Raw genomic sequence first — 16,557 nt, 5'->3', positions numbered from 1 at the left:
ATTAATGCATATTTGTATTTTGTGTTTGTTTGTTACAGTTCTTACGGCATTTGCTTTGGCATTTTATTTGGCATTAAATGTCTGTCTATAAAAAGATCACCTTGTGTGCGTATCTATCAACCGGAGGGAACTACAGTAAGAACTCAGCCTGCTCGACACGAGGTGAAGGGGCCTGTCTGTGCCTAGGATCAGGGGCCTGTCTGGCTTAGGAAAGGGGCCTGTCTGGCCTAGGAGAAGGGGCCTACCAGCTGATGTCGACCGAGCTTCAAGCAAGTTTCCACCTACAGTAACTCAAGCATTGTACAGATAAGACTGTGTTTACACTGGCATCCCAGCAAGTGGAGTGCGGGAGCTTTTGCGTGGTTAAACCAAGAAGTAATACATTTAAAACAAGTTAAATGTTAATAAGTGGAGTAACCTCGTTAACTGCTTTAAAGGGACTCTATAAGTGCTAAATGGGAAATGTCATGGTGTTATGCACATGTTTTATTTTGATCAAGTTTGATGATTCCACGCAGTCATTTTTCAATTAAGCAAGTTTGAAGTGCAAAAAGGGTAAAAATATTCTATTGTATTTTTTTCCAGTAATTCATTTCATCTTTAAGTGATTCATTTCTAAGAAGTCAAGTGACTAATATATATTACAACTAAGTGTGATATAAGTTAAAAGGTTAAAAGGTGTACTCCAATTCATTGGGTTAATTCATTTTAAGTTCATGTGTATTGTAAAAGAGTTTATGATACATTAAGTCATTCTAACTTTATGCCAATTCATTGCAAGTGAAAACAAGTTCATTTGTTTTGTAAAGGGGTTTTGGTACCTTTTTGAGTTATTCTAAAATGTTTTGGTGAAACTAAAATCCAAGTTCATTGCAATAAGTGTTGTTGCAATTTAAAACCCATAAGTACTATTCAAGTCAAGCCAGTTAATTCAACTGTTGTTTTTTGGTTTTATTTTTTATTTCAAAAGCTACTAATTTAAGAACGCTTACAGTAAATCTTAAGCAAACAAAGATGTCTGAACACGAAGACAATGGAACACATTTAGATAGTACCATTAATGTTGAAGCATTATTTCACCAGTCTCAAAACACTGATAATGCACCTTTAGACACTAACCCACACAAGGACACTGAGGTAATTGAGGTTGAAGAAGAGACCCACGATGAAGCAGGAGGGACCGAAGTTGTTCCAGAGCAATTGCGAAAAAGCCAGAGAACCCGAACGCTTACTCAAAAGGGTCAAGAACTCGAAGACAACAAAATAAGGAGTTTTAAGCATCACTTCACAACTTCCTATGAGAAATGGAAATGTCTTGCCAAGGAGACTAAGAAGGCTTTCAGTGGACCTTTATCCGGTGAGATATTACAGAGCATTATGACCAATATCAACTGTGCTCAGAAGGACGTAACGCATGCTTATGAAGACTTGCGCCGACACATTACTCCTGATAATGAGATCCGCCGCCGAGTCGATACTTGTGTAGAGGTGTCGCAGAAGATCCTTAAGCGTGCTTATAATCGCAAAGACAAAGATTCAGAGGCATTGAGTGAGACAAGCTCAAAGTTCACATTCAGTGCAAGCCAAAGTTCAGTGTCTGCAAGTAAGACAACCATGAGATCAAAACACTCAGCCATGTCCGCTGCAAAGAAACAAGAAGCTGCAGCAGAACTAGCTGCAACTAAAGCCACTTTGGAAGTCATGGACGAAATGGAACACGAGAAGCAACAGCTTGAAATACTTGAAGCTGAAAACAGACAAAGGCTTGCAACCATTGAAGCTGAGAACAAACAAAGGCTTGCAATCATAGAAGCTGAGCTTGCACAACAAGAAGTGGAAAATGCTGCAAGGCAAAGTGCTTTAGAAGAAAAGCGCAGGCAGTTAGAGCGCTTAGAGACAGTTAAGAAAATGAATGCTGCAAAGGCACGACTACAAGTGTATGAACAAGATGTGGGCTCGGATGACGACATATTAGACTTGTTCCAAGACAACAAATCTAAGCAACTGACACCCGCAGTTAAGCCAAGAAGTCTCCCAGTGCAAGGCGTGACTTCACCACAACATGTCTCGCATGCACAAGCGACTCTGATAAACCAAACTACCACAAGCGGCCAGCCTGCTACTAATGCTCAGCAAGATGATAGCGCTACAGCAATCGCTAGAGCAATTGCAGAGTCCATCAATGCAAGCCGACTTCCTGTACCAGAGCCTTCAGTTTTCAGTGGAGACCCCCTAAGGTACAAGGACTGGAAAATGTCATTCGAAACATTAATTGGAAGAAAGAATATTCCAGTAAACGAGAAAGTCTACTACCTTCGCAAGTATGTCGGCGGACCTGCAAAGAAAGCCATAGAGGGTTATTTCCTGTTAGGAACAGAAGCAGCTTATCATTCAGCGTGGGACATACTTGAAGAAAGATATGGAAGCTCATTCGTGATAGCTAAAGCCTTCAGGGATAAACTTACCTCATGGCCAAAGATAGGACCCAAAGACAGTGTTGAACTGAGAGAGTTCGCAGACTTCCTGCAAGGCTGTCAATCAGCGATGTCACAGATTAAAGGCCTAGAAGTCCTGAACGACTGTTCTGAAAACCAAAGAATACTTACCAAGCTTCCTGATTGGTTAACAGCCAGATGGAACAGAAAAGTCATTGAAACTCTGGAACAGTCCCAGGAATTCCCTAAATTCACACAATTTGTTAAGTTTGTCGCAAAAGAAGCCAAGATAGCCTGTAATCCAGTGACCTCTCTTTATGCTTTGAAATCGAGTGATGGAGAGAAGGTGAAGACAGCACCAAAGACTCGAAGTGTTGGTGCTAAGGTGTTTGCAAGCACATCGGAAGAGAAAACAGATGCTAAGTGTGTCTTTTGTGAAAAGACAAACCATGGCATTCACACATGTCGAAAGTTCATGGCTAAGTCAGTAGCAGAACGAGTCAAGTTTGTGCAGACCAACAGATTATGTTTTGGATGCTTGAAATCAGGTCATCATTCAAAGAACTGTGAAAACAAGAGTGTCTGTGACACATGTAAAAGGAAGCATCCTACCTGTTTACATGAGGACCGTTCCAAGGACGACGGAAAGAAAGAACAAAAGGATGACAAACGAAAGGAGAGTGAGAAGCACTCAAAGGACAACAAGGAAAGGTCAAAGGACAAGTCAGAGTCTAAACAGACCGAAGAAACAGCAAATGATGCAACATCTTTTCGAGTAGTTCAGGACAAGAGCAACAGTTTCACATCCACAGTTGTTCCTGTATGGTTATCCACTACAAGTAAACCAGAGAATGAAGTTCTTGTATATGCACTTCTGGACAGTCAAAGTGATTCCACTTTCATTTTGCAAGAGAAAGCTGACACTCTGGACACACAGAAGGTACCGGTGCAGCTAAAACTGGGCACATTGGCATCCAGAGGTACTATCATTTCAAGTCAGAAGTTATTGGGACTGCAGGTCCGAGGGTTCTATTCCTCTAAGAAGATCCCCCTCCCAGTCACCTATACAAGAGAGTTCATTCCTGCCAATTTAAGTCACATTCCTACACCCAAGACAGCAAGAGCATGGCCTCACCTAGAGTACCTTGCTGAAGAGATCGCACCTTTAATCGACTGTGACATTGGTCTGCTTATTGGCTATGATTGTTCTCAGGCCATGTTACCTAGAGAAGTGGTGTCGGGCAAAGACCATGAGCCATTTGCACAAAGAACAGACCTCGGCTGGAGTATAGTCGGTTGTGTCAATCCCTATGTTGACTATGGCGATGAGATTGGAAGCAGCCACAGGATTGTTGTCAAGGAAGTGACGCCAAGCAATCACTCGCCTTCTAATCTAACAAGTGAAGTCCATTACATCTGCCGAACTCAAGTCAAGGAAGTATTCACGCCACCAGATGTGATAAGGGTGCTTGAATCAGACTTCAACGAGAGAACGGTAGAGGATGCACATTTCTCTCAAGAGGACCTACGCTTCATCACAACGATGGAGGATGGCATCAAGATCAAGGATGACGGTCATTGTGAAATGCCGTTGCCATTTAAGGAAGACAGACCGAGTCTACCAGACAATCGAGTATGTGCAAATCACCGTCTCAAGTGCCTGAAAAGGAGATTCGAGAAAGACAAGCAGTATCATAAGGATTACATGGCCTTCATGAGTGAAACGATCGCTCGCGGAGATGCTGAGAAAGTTCCAGCAGAAGAAATGAACAAAAGTCCTGTCTGGTACATCCCTCACCACGGGGTCTATCACCCTCAGAAACCCGGCAAGATAAGGGTTGTGTTCGACTGCTCTGCTAAGTTCCAAGGAGTGTCATTGAATGATTATCTGCTTACCGGACCAGAACTTACGAATACCCTAGTAGGTGTTCTCTGCCGGTTCCGCAAGGGTCCAGTAGCGATCATGTGCGATATTGAACGTATGTTCCATCAATTTCACGTAAGAGCAGAAGACCAAGACTATCTGAGATTTCTCTGGTGGGATGAAGGAGACATTCAATCAGAGCCCTCAGTCTATAGGATGAGAGTGCACCTTTTCGGAGCAGCCTCATCGCCAGGCTGTGCAAACTACGGCCTCAAGCACATTGCTGCACAAGGACAAGGTCGCTTCAGTGAAGCATCCATCTGTTTCATCGAAAGGAACTTTTACGTGGATGACGGCCTGACAAGTGTGGCAACTGTAGATGAAGCAATCCAGTTGGTCAGTGAAGCAAGGCAGATCTGCAGCGCTGGCAAGCTGCGAATCCACAAGTTCATTTCCAACAGTCAGGAGGTTCTTGCATCCATCCCTAAAGAAGAATGTGCTGAAACAGTAAGACATCTGGATCTAGCCTTTGGTGAGCCGCAGCTTGAAAGAGCCCTAGGTGTGAGATGGTGTGTCGTTTCAGACCAGTTCCAATTCAGAGTCGTGGTGAATGAACGCCCACTCTCTAGAAGAGGAGTCCTGTCGACAGTAGCATCCATCTTCGACCCACTTGGCTTCGTAGCACCCTTCATTCTAGTTGGGAAGCAAATACTACAGCAAATGTGCAGAGACAAGATTGGATGGGATGAACCACTCTCTGAAGAGCTTCGTCCAAAATGGGAGTCCTGGCTCTTGGACCTGCAGAACTTAGCTGATGTCAAGATTCAGCGATGTTACCTGCCAGCAAGTTTCAAGGAAGTCAAGAAGTATGAACTCCATCACTTCGCCGACGCAAGTGTCACAGGGTATGGAGAATGTACTTACCTGAGAGCCATCAGTGAATCAGGACAAATCCATTGTTCTCTAGTCATGGGCAAGTCCCGAGTGACACCCACAAAAGTCACCACAGTGCCAAGACTTGAGCTGGCAGCAGCGGTTGTTGCTGTTCGTACAAGTGATCTGCTCAGAAAGGAGTTGGATATAGAAGATGTCCAAGAGTTCTTCTGGACCGACTCAAAGGTCGTCCTAGGTTATGTCAACAATGACGCCAGGCGATTTCATGTATTCGTGGCAAACCGCATTACACGAATCAAGGAAAGCACAAATCCAAGTCAATGGAGACATGTAAGCTCTGAAGAAAATCCCGCAGACCACGCTTCAAGGGGCCTCAAAGCAAAGGACCTCATTGCTTCCAACTGGTTTACGGGTCCAGATTTTCTCTGGTGTGAGGAGCTTCCCAGCAGAGATGTTATGGTGGGAGACTTAGCAGTTGAAGACCCAGAGGTTCGTAAGACAATTGTACACAAGACCCTGGTAACCGAAGTTAAACTGCTCGATCGTTTCCTGAAGTTCTCCAGCTGGACAACTTTAGTCAAAGCCATTGCCAGACTCAAGCGACGTGGCAAGGAGCTTAAAGGTTTGACGTCAAGAACCAATCAAGCCACAAGTCTCGAAGAGAGAAAGGAAGCTGAACTTACCATCATAGGCATTGTCCAAAGAGCAACCTTCTCGGAGGAATTTCAAAGTCTTCAACACAAGAAGGAGATAAGCAAGGATAAGACCTGCAGACTACACCGTCTGAATCCCTTCTTGGATGAGCAAGGTATCCTCAGGGTTGGAGGTCGACTAGAACATGCTGCTCTGCATCCGCACGTCAAGCATCCAGCAATCTTGCCGAAGACCAGCCACATATCAAGGTTACTGATCGACCACTACCATCAAAGGGTGGAACACCAGGGGCGAGGCATAACCTTGAACGAGTTGAGATCCAACGGCATCTGGATCCTTGGATGTAGTCAAGCTGTGTCGTCCTACATCTACAAGTGTGTCAAGTGTAGGAAGTTCAGACGCTGTACAGAAGAACAAAGAATGGCAGATCTACCCCGTGAACGCATGGAAACAACTCCTCCCTTTACCTATTGTGGTATGGACTGCTTCGGCCCGTTCCACGTCAAGGAAGGAAGGAAGGAGCTGAAGCGCTATGGGCTACTATTCACCTGTCTTTGCTCTCGTGCTGTGCACATTGAACTCCTCGATGACATGACTACCGATGCATTTATTAATGCTCTCCGTTCCTTCATTGCCCTACGAGGAAACGTCCGTCAACTCAGATCTGATCAGGGTACCAACTTTGTTGGCGCAAGGCGTGAGCTCCTGGAAGCTGTGAAGGACATGGACCAAGAATCCCTAAAGCAACTAGGCTGTGAGTTTGTCATGAACCCTCCATCCGCAAGCCATATGGGTGGAGCCTGGGAAAGGCAAATCAGAACAATAAGGAGTGTGTTGACATCCATCCTGGATAAGTCATCCCAAAGACTTGATTGTTCATCCTTGCGAACTTACCTCTACGAAGTCATGGCAATCATAAACAGCAGGCCTTTAACGGCACACTTACTCAGTGACCCGGCTGGGCCACAGCCACTTACGCCTAACCATATCCTGACGATGAAGTCTTCAATAGTCTTGCCACCACCTGGAGACTTTGTGAACGAAGACCTTTATCTGCGTAAAAGATGGCGAAGAGTGCAATATCTAGCCAACGAGTTTTGGTGTAGATGGAAGAAAGAGTACCTGTTGAACCTGCAACAGAGGCAGAAATGGCACAAGACCCGCAGAAATGCAAAGATCAACGATGTAGTGATTGTGAAAGATGACACTGCACCACGAAATGAGTGGAAACTAGCCAAGGTCACGGATGTGTACCCTGGTGAAGATGGATATGTGAGGAAGCTACAGTTGCTCATTGGAAATGCAGCAATAGATGACAAAGGAAAGAGACTCACCAAGCCAGTCTACTTAGAGAGGCCTATCCACAAGACGGTTACCCTGCTGGAAGCCGACTAATGCGACCTCTACCTCTTGCATTCCATACACTAGGGCTCATTTGAATACACATGGACGTTGTGATTTAAAAAATGGTTATAAAAAATGTTAAAGTTCATTTAAGAAATCTCAAGTGATTTCGGTGGGAGTGTAGCTGCCATCAGAAACGGACATCATAATTAAAGTTCATTGTTTATATAAATAAGTTAAAAAGGTCAATAAGTTAAGTTCATAATGTTTTTGTTTTGGACAATTTCATGTATCTAGGTTTCTTTCTTTGTTTCACGTGATACTGAGGTGATTTCTGTGTTCTTGATTGGCCCAGGTCACACTGGCCTTTTGATCTTTGATCTGTTAATGAGCAAGGGTGGTTGGCATCACTGTAATTAGCAGAGCTGAGGGGAACCAGTTCATTCTGAACAGAACACTCAGAGGAGACACAAGCACAGCATTGCAGCTGTCTGTATGCTGTTTGAGAGAGAAAGAGTTGCTGTTGGTTAAAAGTCAAGAGTTACAGTATATCAGAAAGAGTACGTTACAGAAGATTTAAGTTTATTTCCCCAGAGTTGATGCGGCCAATGAGGTATGCATTATTTGTTTGAAAGTGAACTGTATTTGTTTTACTGTATGTTTTCTTTGATCATTGTTCTCTGTGAGAATATTGTATTAATGCATATTTGTATTTTGTGTTTGTTTGTTACAGTTCTTACGGCATTTGCTTTGGCATTTTATTTGGCATTAAATGTCTGTCTATAAAAAGATCACCTTGTGTGCGTATCTATCAACCGGAGGGAACTACAATGGTCAAATTGTCAAATATTAGAGGAACACAAACCGTTAAAATAAAGAGATACAATAAGCGTTTCTGCCCCACAACAATGATTTGATATAAGAGCAAAGTATCCACTGTGTGAATACGCATTTGTGGAGTCCACACATTGGCTTCCAAAAGTTTGCAGGAGTGGTCCTTTCTGAGCAAAATGCCTCAAATCATGAACGCAGCTTCCAATTGCTGTGAAACTTCACATTTGGACTATTATAGCACCACCAGGAGTCAGATTCATGCAAGTTATCCAATATCCATTTTTGCTATTGCTCCGACAGATTTTGTCCAAAAATCTGACAAATACACAAGTAAACATTATCTCCATAGTCATGTCATTAAGACGGTCCTGTCCGATTGGCTATGATTGACTTCTATTACTGGCACTCTTGCACCTGGCACTTTAGTCTAGGTGTGCGTGCTTGTGGTTTATGTGGTTTTGTCCTTTACCCAGTTACTTTTCTGCAGAATGTCAAAATCCCCTGAAAATAGAGAAGTTCTTTTCTAGGATGTTTTCCGTGAGTTTCATTATCACTTTCATCTTCCGAATTACAGCTACTTCCTAAAACCATCAGTGACTATTACACATACACCAAGATACACTGAAACAAACAAAAACTAAAACACCACTGAGTCACAGTCATGTGCAGCATGTAAAAATAGATGGAAGTATTATTTGGTCAAATTACACATATTTTAACTCACAGCTTAATGCAGCTTTCCGAACTCAAATTAGGAGTAAATTAGGAGTTGCAAGAAATGTCATTTTGTATTTGAACCGGACCTTTCTGACGCAAATTTCGGTGGTCGGTGACAGTATGGCCTCCACTTGAGCGTGTAGCTGCTGCGCACAGCAGCGAAAGTCACGCACGAAAACAATTAATTAAATAATAAGGTGCCAGGCTTCGGGCCGGGCACCAACGGGCCAGGCAGGGCCTGAATTCCACGGGCCAGGGCCCCACATTTTAGGCCCGTGCAGGGCTCTACTGTGATTGGTCAATTGGTGTCTGTTTGTACTCCCAGGGTCACACTGGTCAAGCTTCACGGGGCGCTTAATGAAATTATGTCATAAATAGCACCGCTCACCTCACACTGGGTGTGATTCTTCTGTGTGGTAATTAAGTCCTACCTTCGACAGCCATCATGTCTCTCAGTTCCTTGTTCAGCAGCTCAAATTTCCTCTCCAAGTCCTGTTCCTCCAGTCTGTAAGTCAGGACACGTTGCGTTAAATCATTTATACTGTGTGGTGTGTTTTTTTATGTGCGGGCTTATGCATATGCATGAATGTGTAATGCATAATGTACAGGGTTGTCTTGTGCTTTGTGTGTGAGTGGGTGTGAGTGTGTGTGAGTGTGTGTGTGTGTGTGTGTGTGTGTGTGTGTGTGTGTGTGTGTGTGCGTGTGTGTGGCCCTACTTCCCGTAACTCCCATGTGTTTGAGTTTACACAACATTCTGTAGTTGCATAATGAACCTTTGTTTGTTATGCCTTATTATTTCTCTGATTCCTTCTATTATGCTTTCAAATGCCTTTTATGTATTTAATATCTTTTCACTCCTTAGGTAAAGAACTTCCGATGGAATGTTTATATAAATAAAAGTACCAACTGTTTTAGTCAGCAGAGGCACCTCTTAATAGGATACGTTACATTTTTTTTTCTTCTTGGTATTGCTTGACATTTATGATGTATGGTGTATGCCTGATACTGTAGTCACGTAATTATTACAAGCTGTTTTTCAATCAACTCTATTTATTATACAAGGTCTGTGACCTGAGACACATAATCCCTTTTTAGGGAACAATTAGCTTTGTACAGTATACTGTGTGTGTGTGTGTGTGTGTGTGTGTGTGTGTGTGTGTGTGTGTGTGTGTGTGTGTGTGTGTGTGTGTGTGTGTGTGTGTGTGTGTGTGTGTGTGTGTGTGTGCATTGTACTACGCATTCTGACAACGCGTCGTCTGCTATTTTCAGCACAGAACCAAGTGTAAAATCAGTCATTACGATGCCATCAATGCCTGCCAAAATACATTTTAGTTGACTAAATCAACTGTAGATTTAGTCGCCTAAAATCTTGGTGATGATGATATTCAGTCAACTAAAACTAGACTAAAACTAAAACTTTTCAGGTGACTAAATTATGACTACAACTAAATGACATTTTATTCAAAAGACTATTACTAAAACTAAATCAAAATGTACTGTCTAAAACAACACTGTTGTTCTGTCGATGTCTTACAGTAACTGCAGGTGGTCCTGTCTCCTGATGAGAGCGTTCTTCTTGTTGACCAAGGTGAACCACTCCTGAATCAGCTTCTCCTCCTCCACCTTGTCACTTCCTGCAACAAGCACAAGCCGTGTACCCTTTTCAATTATACTGTGTGCATAATAACGTGCATAACCTACAAGGCTACAAATCAACCATATTAGAATTAAGGTCGTTGCACACTGCTAAGTTTTTCCGGACGAATATAGGAGCAAATTTCGGAGCACGTAAATAAAGAAATCAACCTCACATTATGTCAAAACCAACGGTCTTCATCAGGGCAAGAACTGTCAGTTCTTTTGAGTGCTCGGATCTCTCCTTCCTTTTTTAACAGTGTTTTACCCACTGATCCTAGCAGCACCACATACTTTTTAAGATGCTTTTATCTCCCTTGAGCACCCGGTTGGTCTCTGTTTTTAGTGTGCAACCAGATTTAGTAAGATGCTTTTTATAAAATGGTGTCTTGAACACATTTCACTTCTCTGTTATATACTCGCAATAAACCATTGCCACACTAGGCTAGCAACGCTGCATCTGTAGTTAGAATTGTGCTCTGGATCTGGTTGCTAATTGCCGAATTGAAACCCATGTTGTAAAATCAATACAGTAATACTGTACACTTGGGAGGCTGTGAGATGTTTCTGGTATGACGTGAGACACAGTGCCTAAGCGCGCATATTTTTATACGAGCATGATGTACCACAGCCTCAAGTGTATTTTTGTGTACATATGAGGTGCAACCATTTATAGCATAGTACATTATATTGACTGAGGAAACACGTCATCGGTTTGGTCTCGCTCTACTTAGTGAAGCCTCCTGTGCGTGTGTGCCATCCCATTTGTAATTATTAACGCACTTAATTATTTACCAGTCTGCACATGACGTTCCTGTGGTGTTAGGGTGTGAATGATTTCATCCTCTATTCCCAATTGGACAAGAGTGAACACATAAAGCAAATATACTGTTGTACATTTGTGGACAATAAAGTTTCTATTCTGTTCTATTTGTTTAAACTCTGAGCGTGTAATAAAACTAAGAGTTTAAAAGCCCCGCTAGCAACCTCTAGAGGCCATGCTGCTTTTTACACCCAACCAGACCTACAGTACACTAAGGGGTTTCAACTGACTGAAACTGGCATCCCATACATATATCAATTTGGGGGTCCATGGCACAAAAAGGTTTGATAGCTGCTGGTTTAGAAGGCATTGTTAGAATGGGCCTCAACCCTCATGTCTTAATGGGGTTACATATGCTTTAACTATAAAAAATAGCAGATATACAAGCTCACAGCGTGGCAGTACCGTGCTGCGAGCTTATACCGGTAGATCTGCTATTTTTGAAATATGAAAATGTGTGCAGGTCTTTGAATATTTTGACCCGATCCTATAAATGTATTCTAAATCCTTCTTCTAAATCAGTGGTTCTCAAACTTCTTCACGTCAAGAACCCCCCAAAATTACATGTATTTGGCTGTGTGGACCCCCATCTTAAAATATGTTGTTCCAGGGACCCCCAGAAACAGATATTTGAGTTACAAAAAAAATAAAAAATAACAGATCTACAAGCTCTCAGCGCGGCACTCTGTACCGCGTTTTGAGCTTGTATATCTTAATGTGTTAATGGGTTAAAGTATGTCTCTCAGTCCAGTGTCTCCATACCTGTCTCCATCAGACTCCTGAGCTTCCTCTCCACCACGTCGGCTCTGTTGTCAACGTGCTTCTGTTCTGCTTCCAGAGCCTCCATCTCACTGAGCACATACTGGTTGGGGTCCTACACACATCCACAATGGAACAAACACACATTATTTAGTTGCACACGGATTGGATTAAAGCAAAATACGATCACAATCACAAATACAATTACTGAAAAAAGTGTCTAAGTAGCGATTTTGTGAGTGTGAAAGGACACACTATACCGCTGTTTCCTAAACAATTAACAGAATACGTAAATGTATTGTTTTAGTAATATAGCTCCTGCTGTTCTACATACTGTACTGCCAATCAGGTGAAGGATTGAGGCCTTTGCTTTTATATGAAATATCCGAGACTATTAAGATTTTATGGAAGATGCTTCTTAACATATTGCTAGTTTGACAACTTCAAATGCTCTACTCTTAAAATAATAACTGGTCTGGAAATAGCCTATCTACAAGCTCTCAATGCATCTCAGACTATTTCCGCTGTGCAACATGATTCCATGCTTCTATGGAATCCAAATCAGTCGTGGCGACAGAGGACTTTAATCCATGCAGGTGTCATGCAACTAAGTTTAAATCACTAATGTGGTTGTGGAAACTTGAACGGACCTGGTTTTCTTCCTCTGGCTTCCTCTCAGCGCTTGCTTCAGCCTCTCTGCCCTCTGCATGACAAACACAGAAATCCATTAAACCAAAACATCCATAAATGTGGTGCACAATTCTGTAATGACAGCAGCAAACAGTCCCTGATGAGTTAATGACTAGTTAACAACAGGAAATCATCATAATGAGTGTGAACATGTGACCACTGTTTGTCCATTGGCACAAACAAAGTTTAAGTTTCACCTCGGATTTGAATACAGGTTTCCTGCGCACAAGCTGAAATTGTTACCACTGAGTTAACACTTATGTTGCAATGATTTTTTCCGGCCAATGTCCCGCGTTGCCATGGTTACCATAGACTTCCATGTAATTGTGCAATTGTGTAAAAAGTGCACGCCCATGCCTAGATGATGCACCACGTGTGTGCAGGCTGTTCACAGCTTTCAAACAAAAAAATCCGCTTGGAAATCCGTTCAGGCATTCATGATTTATGAGCCATTATGTTTTCTTCAGATGTAAACAAACATGGCTGCCATGTTTGAAAGAATGGGTTGGTATGGGGGTTAAACATGCAATTTCGCGATCGCGATCATGCCTAACACATTTCTGGAGGTCCAAAAAAAAAATTTGATTTTTTTTTTTTTTGAAAAACGGCCCAAACTCGGGAAACTCGGGGTTGGCACAGCACTAGTACCAATACAAACTCGGGAAACTCGGGGTTGGCACCAGATGTGTTAATAGAGCCTGCATGCTTGAGACCCTGAGAAATTGAATTATGACCTGTAGCCAGTCATGTCAAACCAGACACAGGATACAAAATGTCTCATTAGAAGAGCAGGGTTACAACCACAATTGTATACGTTATATTGTATTAACATACTATACCATACAGATTGGACAAAATAAAATCTTTTTCCAAGCATTTTTAATTTAGTCCATGCCCTGTTTTAGCTTAGTTTTTACGTGACCCATTAGCCAAGTTAAGTTGGGTCCTATATGCTGATGTCCTATGTGGACTGGTTGCCTACTGTATATGTTGTTTTGTTTGCTGTTTATATATGCTGTTTTTTCTTTGCCTTGTTTTATAGTTTTCTGCTTTGTAGCACTGAGATTCGCAAGAATGCAAAGCCCGCTATAAATAAAATGTATTATTATTATTATTTTTCACAAAGAAAAAAGCTAGTTACAAGTAAAAACTAGTGTCTGTGCTCAGATTGTTAGCTAATGCATAACAAAATGAAAAAAAAAGAAAAAAGACAAAACATTACATTGTTATGAAAAGCCAACCTGTTTCTGATTTCCTCCGGGCAGCAGTGATTTCTTCTATCCCGGCAGTAGCCTGTAGAGACCCAATATAAGTAATCATTTAGGCTCCATACAGTACATAGAGAAAACCGTGTGTGTAAAAACAACATAATAGGCCTCTTACCGCTGATGGATCTCCTTCGTCCATACTTCTGCGCTGTGACCTACGCTTTTTCACCAGATCAGCATCTTTCACGTGCGAGAAACCAGTCTTGGACAGGAAGTGAGTCCTAGGCGGCGCCACGGGCGCCTGAGCGCCACCCGCCGCGCCACGTTTGGCTCTGGGAGGCGGGACCATGTCCCCAGTGGTTTTGGCGGCCTTGTCGCTCCCGTTCTCCTCTGCCGCCGCACTCCCGTTGGTCTCCAGAGTGATGCCCTCCTCCTGTAGCCTCTGAGCGCAGTAGCGGACGGCGGCCTCGGGGTCGGCGTCCTCTCGGCTCTCCCGGGACGCCGCCAGGCCGTAGCTGGACTCGCTGCTGTCCTTCTCGATCTGCAGCACGCTCAGCTCCTGGCCCATGAAGTGAGTGCGGATCTGGTTGAGGTAGGTCATGACGATGAGGCGGTCGGGCACGGTTTCCATGCACATGTCGGAGGGCCCCATCAGCCTAGAGATACCCAGTTCGGCAAAACCATCAAAGGCCTGTCGGGAACAGAATGAACAGACATGTGATTAGATTATCAGGCATTAGTGTTTTGTGGTTTTTACAATAGATCAGTCTGGGGACCCCCAAGGGTCCTTGGCGGGTTCCAGGGGGTTAAATTATTGATATTTACTGTAGGAACCAAAAGGACCCTTACAGGTTTGTAACTATAACACAATTAGGAACCCGTAAGGGTTTACAGCGTAGATTGGTTTCCCAGAGATGAAAATCATATCAAACTGGTGTTTAAAAAGTTTGAGAATCACTTCAATAGATTATTGTCATTCAAATGTTGTTAATATTATGATGATAAATTATGAGGGCAATCACCTTTTTGTTGTTGCGTTTGATATCATAAGGGTCCAGCGACTCATAGTCACTGTGCATAGAAGAAAGAAGATATACAAAATATAATAAATTAGGCAATGTAGACAGTTTGACAACATAGCATTTTGTATGTAAGCAGAATGCAAAAATAAAATAAAATAATGAAATATATGTCATACATCTTCTCTGGGTAAAAGTGGTGCAGGATGGCACAGAAGGCCAGGCCATTCCTCCAGGAAGTGCCAAAGTTGGTGATCCGGAGCCCCTTGTGGCTCTTTGTCACTTCTTGACACCACTCCAGCAGAGACTGGCTGGAGGTTACCAGACCTGGACTGGCCATCATACCCTGACAGGGACGTGCAGAGAATGTTAGAGACAGGGTTCCCACACATCTTTACCAATTCATTTCCAAAACTTTTCTAGAATATTTAACCCGATTTCCAGGACTATATAACAATAATTCAGCTCAATAACGAGTCGTTTACTCCTATGCGCAATGCCCAAAGACAGGTAGTGTATGCCAGTGGTTCTCAACCCCCGAAATAATCATATTTGAACCCTGACGATCACTAAGAGTAGAGGGATTTTGTATAACACGGTTTTATTGTGAAAATAGCCAATCTACATGCTCACAATGCCTCGCAAGGCGAGGCGTTGTGAGCATGTAGATCTGCTATTTTCACAATTTCTGACTCTAATATTTGACAATTTAGCCAATGTTGAATTTGTAATTTCAGAGGTATTAACAAAATCAATAACCAAAGACAATGCATAGCTATTTTTTCCAGGACCCTTGATCAATTCCAAAACTTTTCCAGTACTGGAATTTTTTTTTCTAATTTTAAAATATTTCCAGGAATTTCATGGGAACCCTGTAGAGAGGCAGGGGCTGACATTTCTAAAAGGGCCTTTTGGTGATAATATCGAAAAATAGCAGACCTCCAAGCTCACAATGGGTTGTGAGCTTGGAGGTCGGCTATTTTCAGTTCTTGATACCACACTGAACTATAGCATAATCAAGTCAATACTAGAGATGTGCCGTAACAGATTTCTACACAGAGAGGGCAATTCTTTCAACATAAGACGCTGCATTCAAGTTCAGGAGAGTTTGGACAAGGCGATATTCTCTTGAATGCTGCCTTCAGGTATATGGCATGGAAAGGAGGGCATTTGTATTTATTTCAGTAAAAACTGCATTCATGGTCTGGAGAGGGCACTTTTTACAGGCGGATAAAAGGGCAGGGGCTCAAGCCCCCTTTCACGTCTATGTGTGCACGTTCCTGTACTCTGACACAACAAGACACAATTGCAAAAAAATCATTGTTTTTGAAAAAATCATTGTCATTGTTTTCAGACAAAGAAACCATATCCAAACTATGAAATGACTCAAGAGTTGAGTGATTTGGTGCCTCATATGAACTGAACGCCGAGCAGACTACTGTTGACGTACTTCTGGGGAGGCAGCGCTGTCGTCCGCAGGTCTTTTCTGAGGCGTCGTCGGCTCGTTGGCAGAACAGACGCCGGCTGCTTGTGATTGGCTGTCGTCTGGGTACGAGCCACTCAAGCGCTTCTTTCCACGAGGCACTGGGACAGGCCGACCGGAGGAGTCCTCTGCTGCACCCTTCTGCCTGGAAAGGGAAACACACAGCAAAGTGATGGGTGAGTTGTTGTTTGATCCATT

At 42.8% G+C, this 16,557-nt stretch overlaps 1 protein-coding gene across 1 annotated transcript in view; it reads right to left on the bottom strand.

The window, feature by feature from the left end:
• ehbp1l1a (EH domain binding protein 1-like 1a) overlaps positions 1-16,557 on the bottom strand; it is a gene marked incomplete at its 5' end in the record, with an annotated part of 61,585 nt that overhangs the window by 2,788 nt on the left and 42,240 nt on the right. Inside the window, 9 exons of the mRNA XM_080741606.1 lie at positions 9,174-9,247; positions 10,277-10,376; positions 11,963-12,074; positions 12,610-12,662; positions 13,891-13,942; positions 14,033-14,548; positions 14,880-14,928; positions 15,056-15,222; positions 16,327-16,504. Of these exons, the coding sequence (XP_080597732.1) occupies positions 9,174-9,247; positions 10,277-10,376; positions 11,963-12,074; positions 12,610-12,662; positions 13,891-13,942; positions 14,033-14,548; positions 14,880-14,928; positions 15,056-15,222; positions 16,327-16,504 (1,301 nt within the window). The remainder of the gene's footprint in view (positions 1-9,173; positions 9,248-10,276; positions 10,377-11,962; positions 12,075-12,609; positions 12,663-13,890; positions 13,943-14,032; positions 14,549-14,879; positions 14,929-15,055; positions 15,223-16,326; positions 16,505-16,557) is intronic.

The sequence above is a fragment of the Nannobrachium achirus genome (assembly GCF_963921795.1).
Source record: "Nannobrachium achirus genome assembly, chromosome: 14".
Taxonomy (NCBI): Eukaryota; Metazoa; Chordata; class Actinopteri; order Myctophiformes; family Myctophidae; genus Nannobrachium; species Nannobrachium achirus.
The sequence above is the reverse complement of the archived record's forward strand: the minus strand, read 5'-3'. Positions and strand labels throughout refer to the sequence as shown.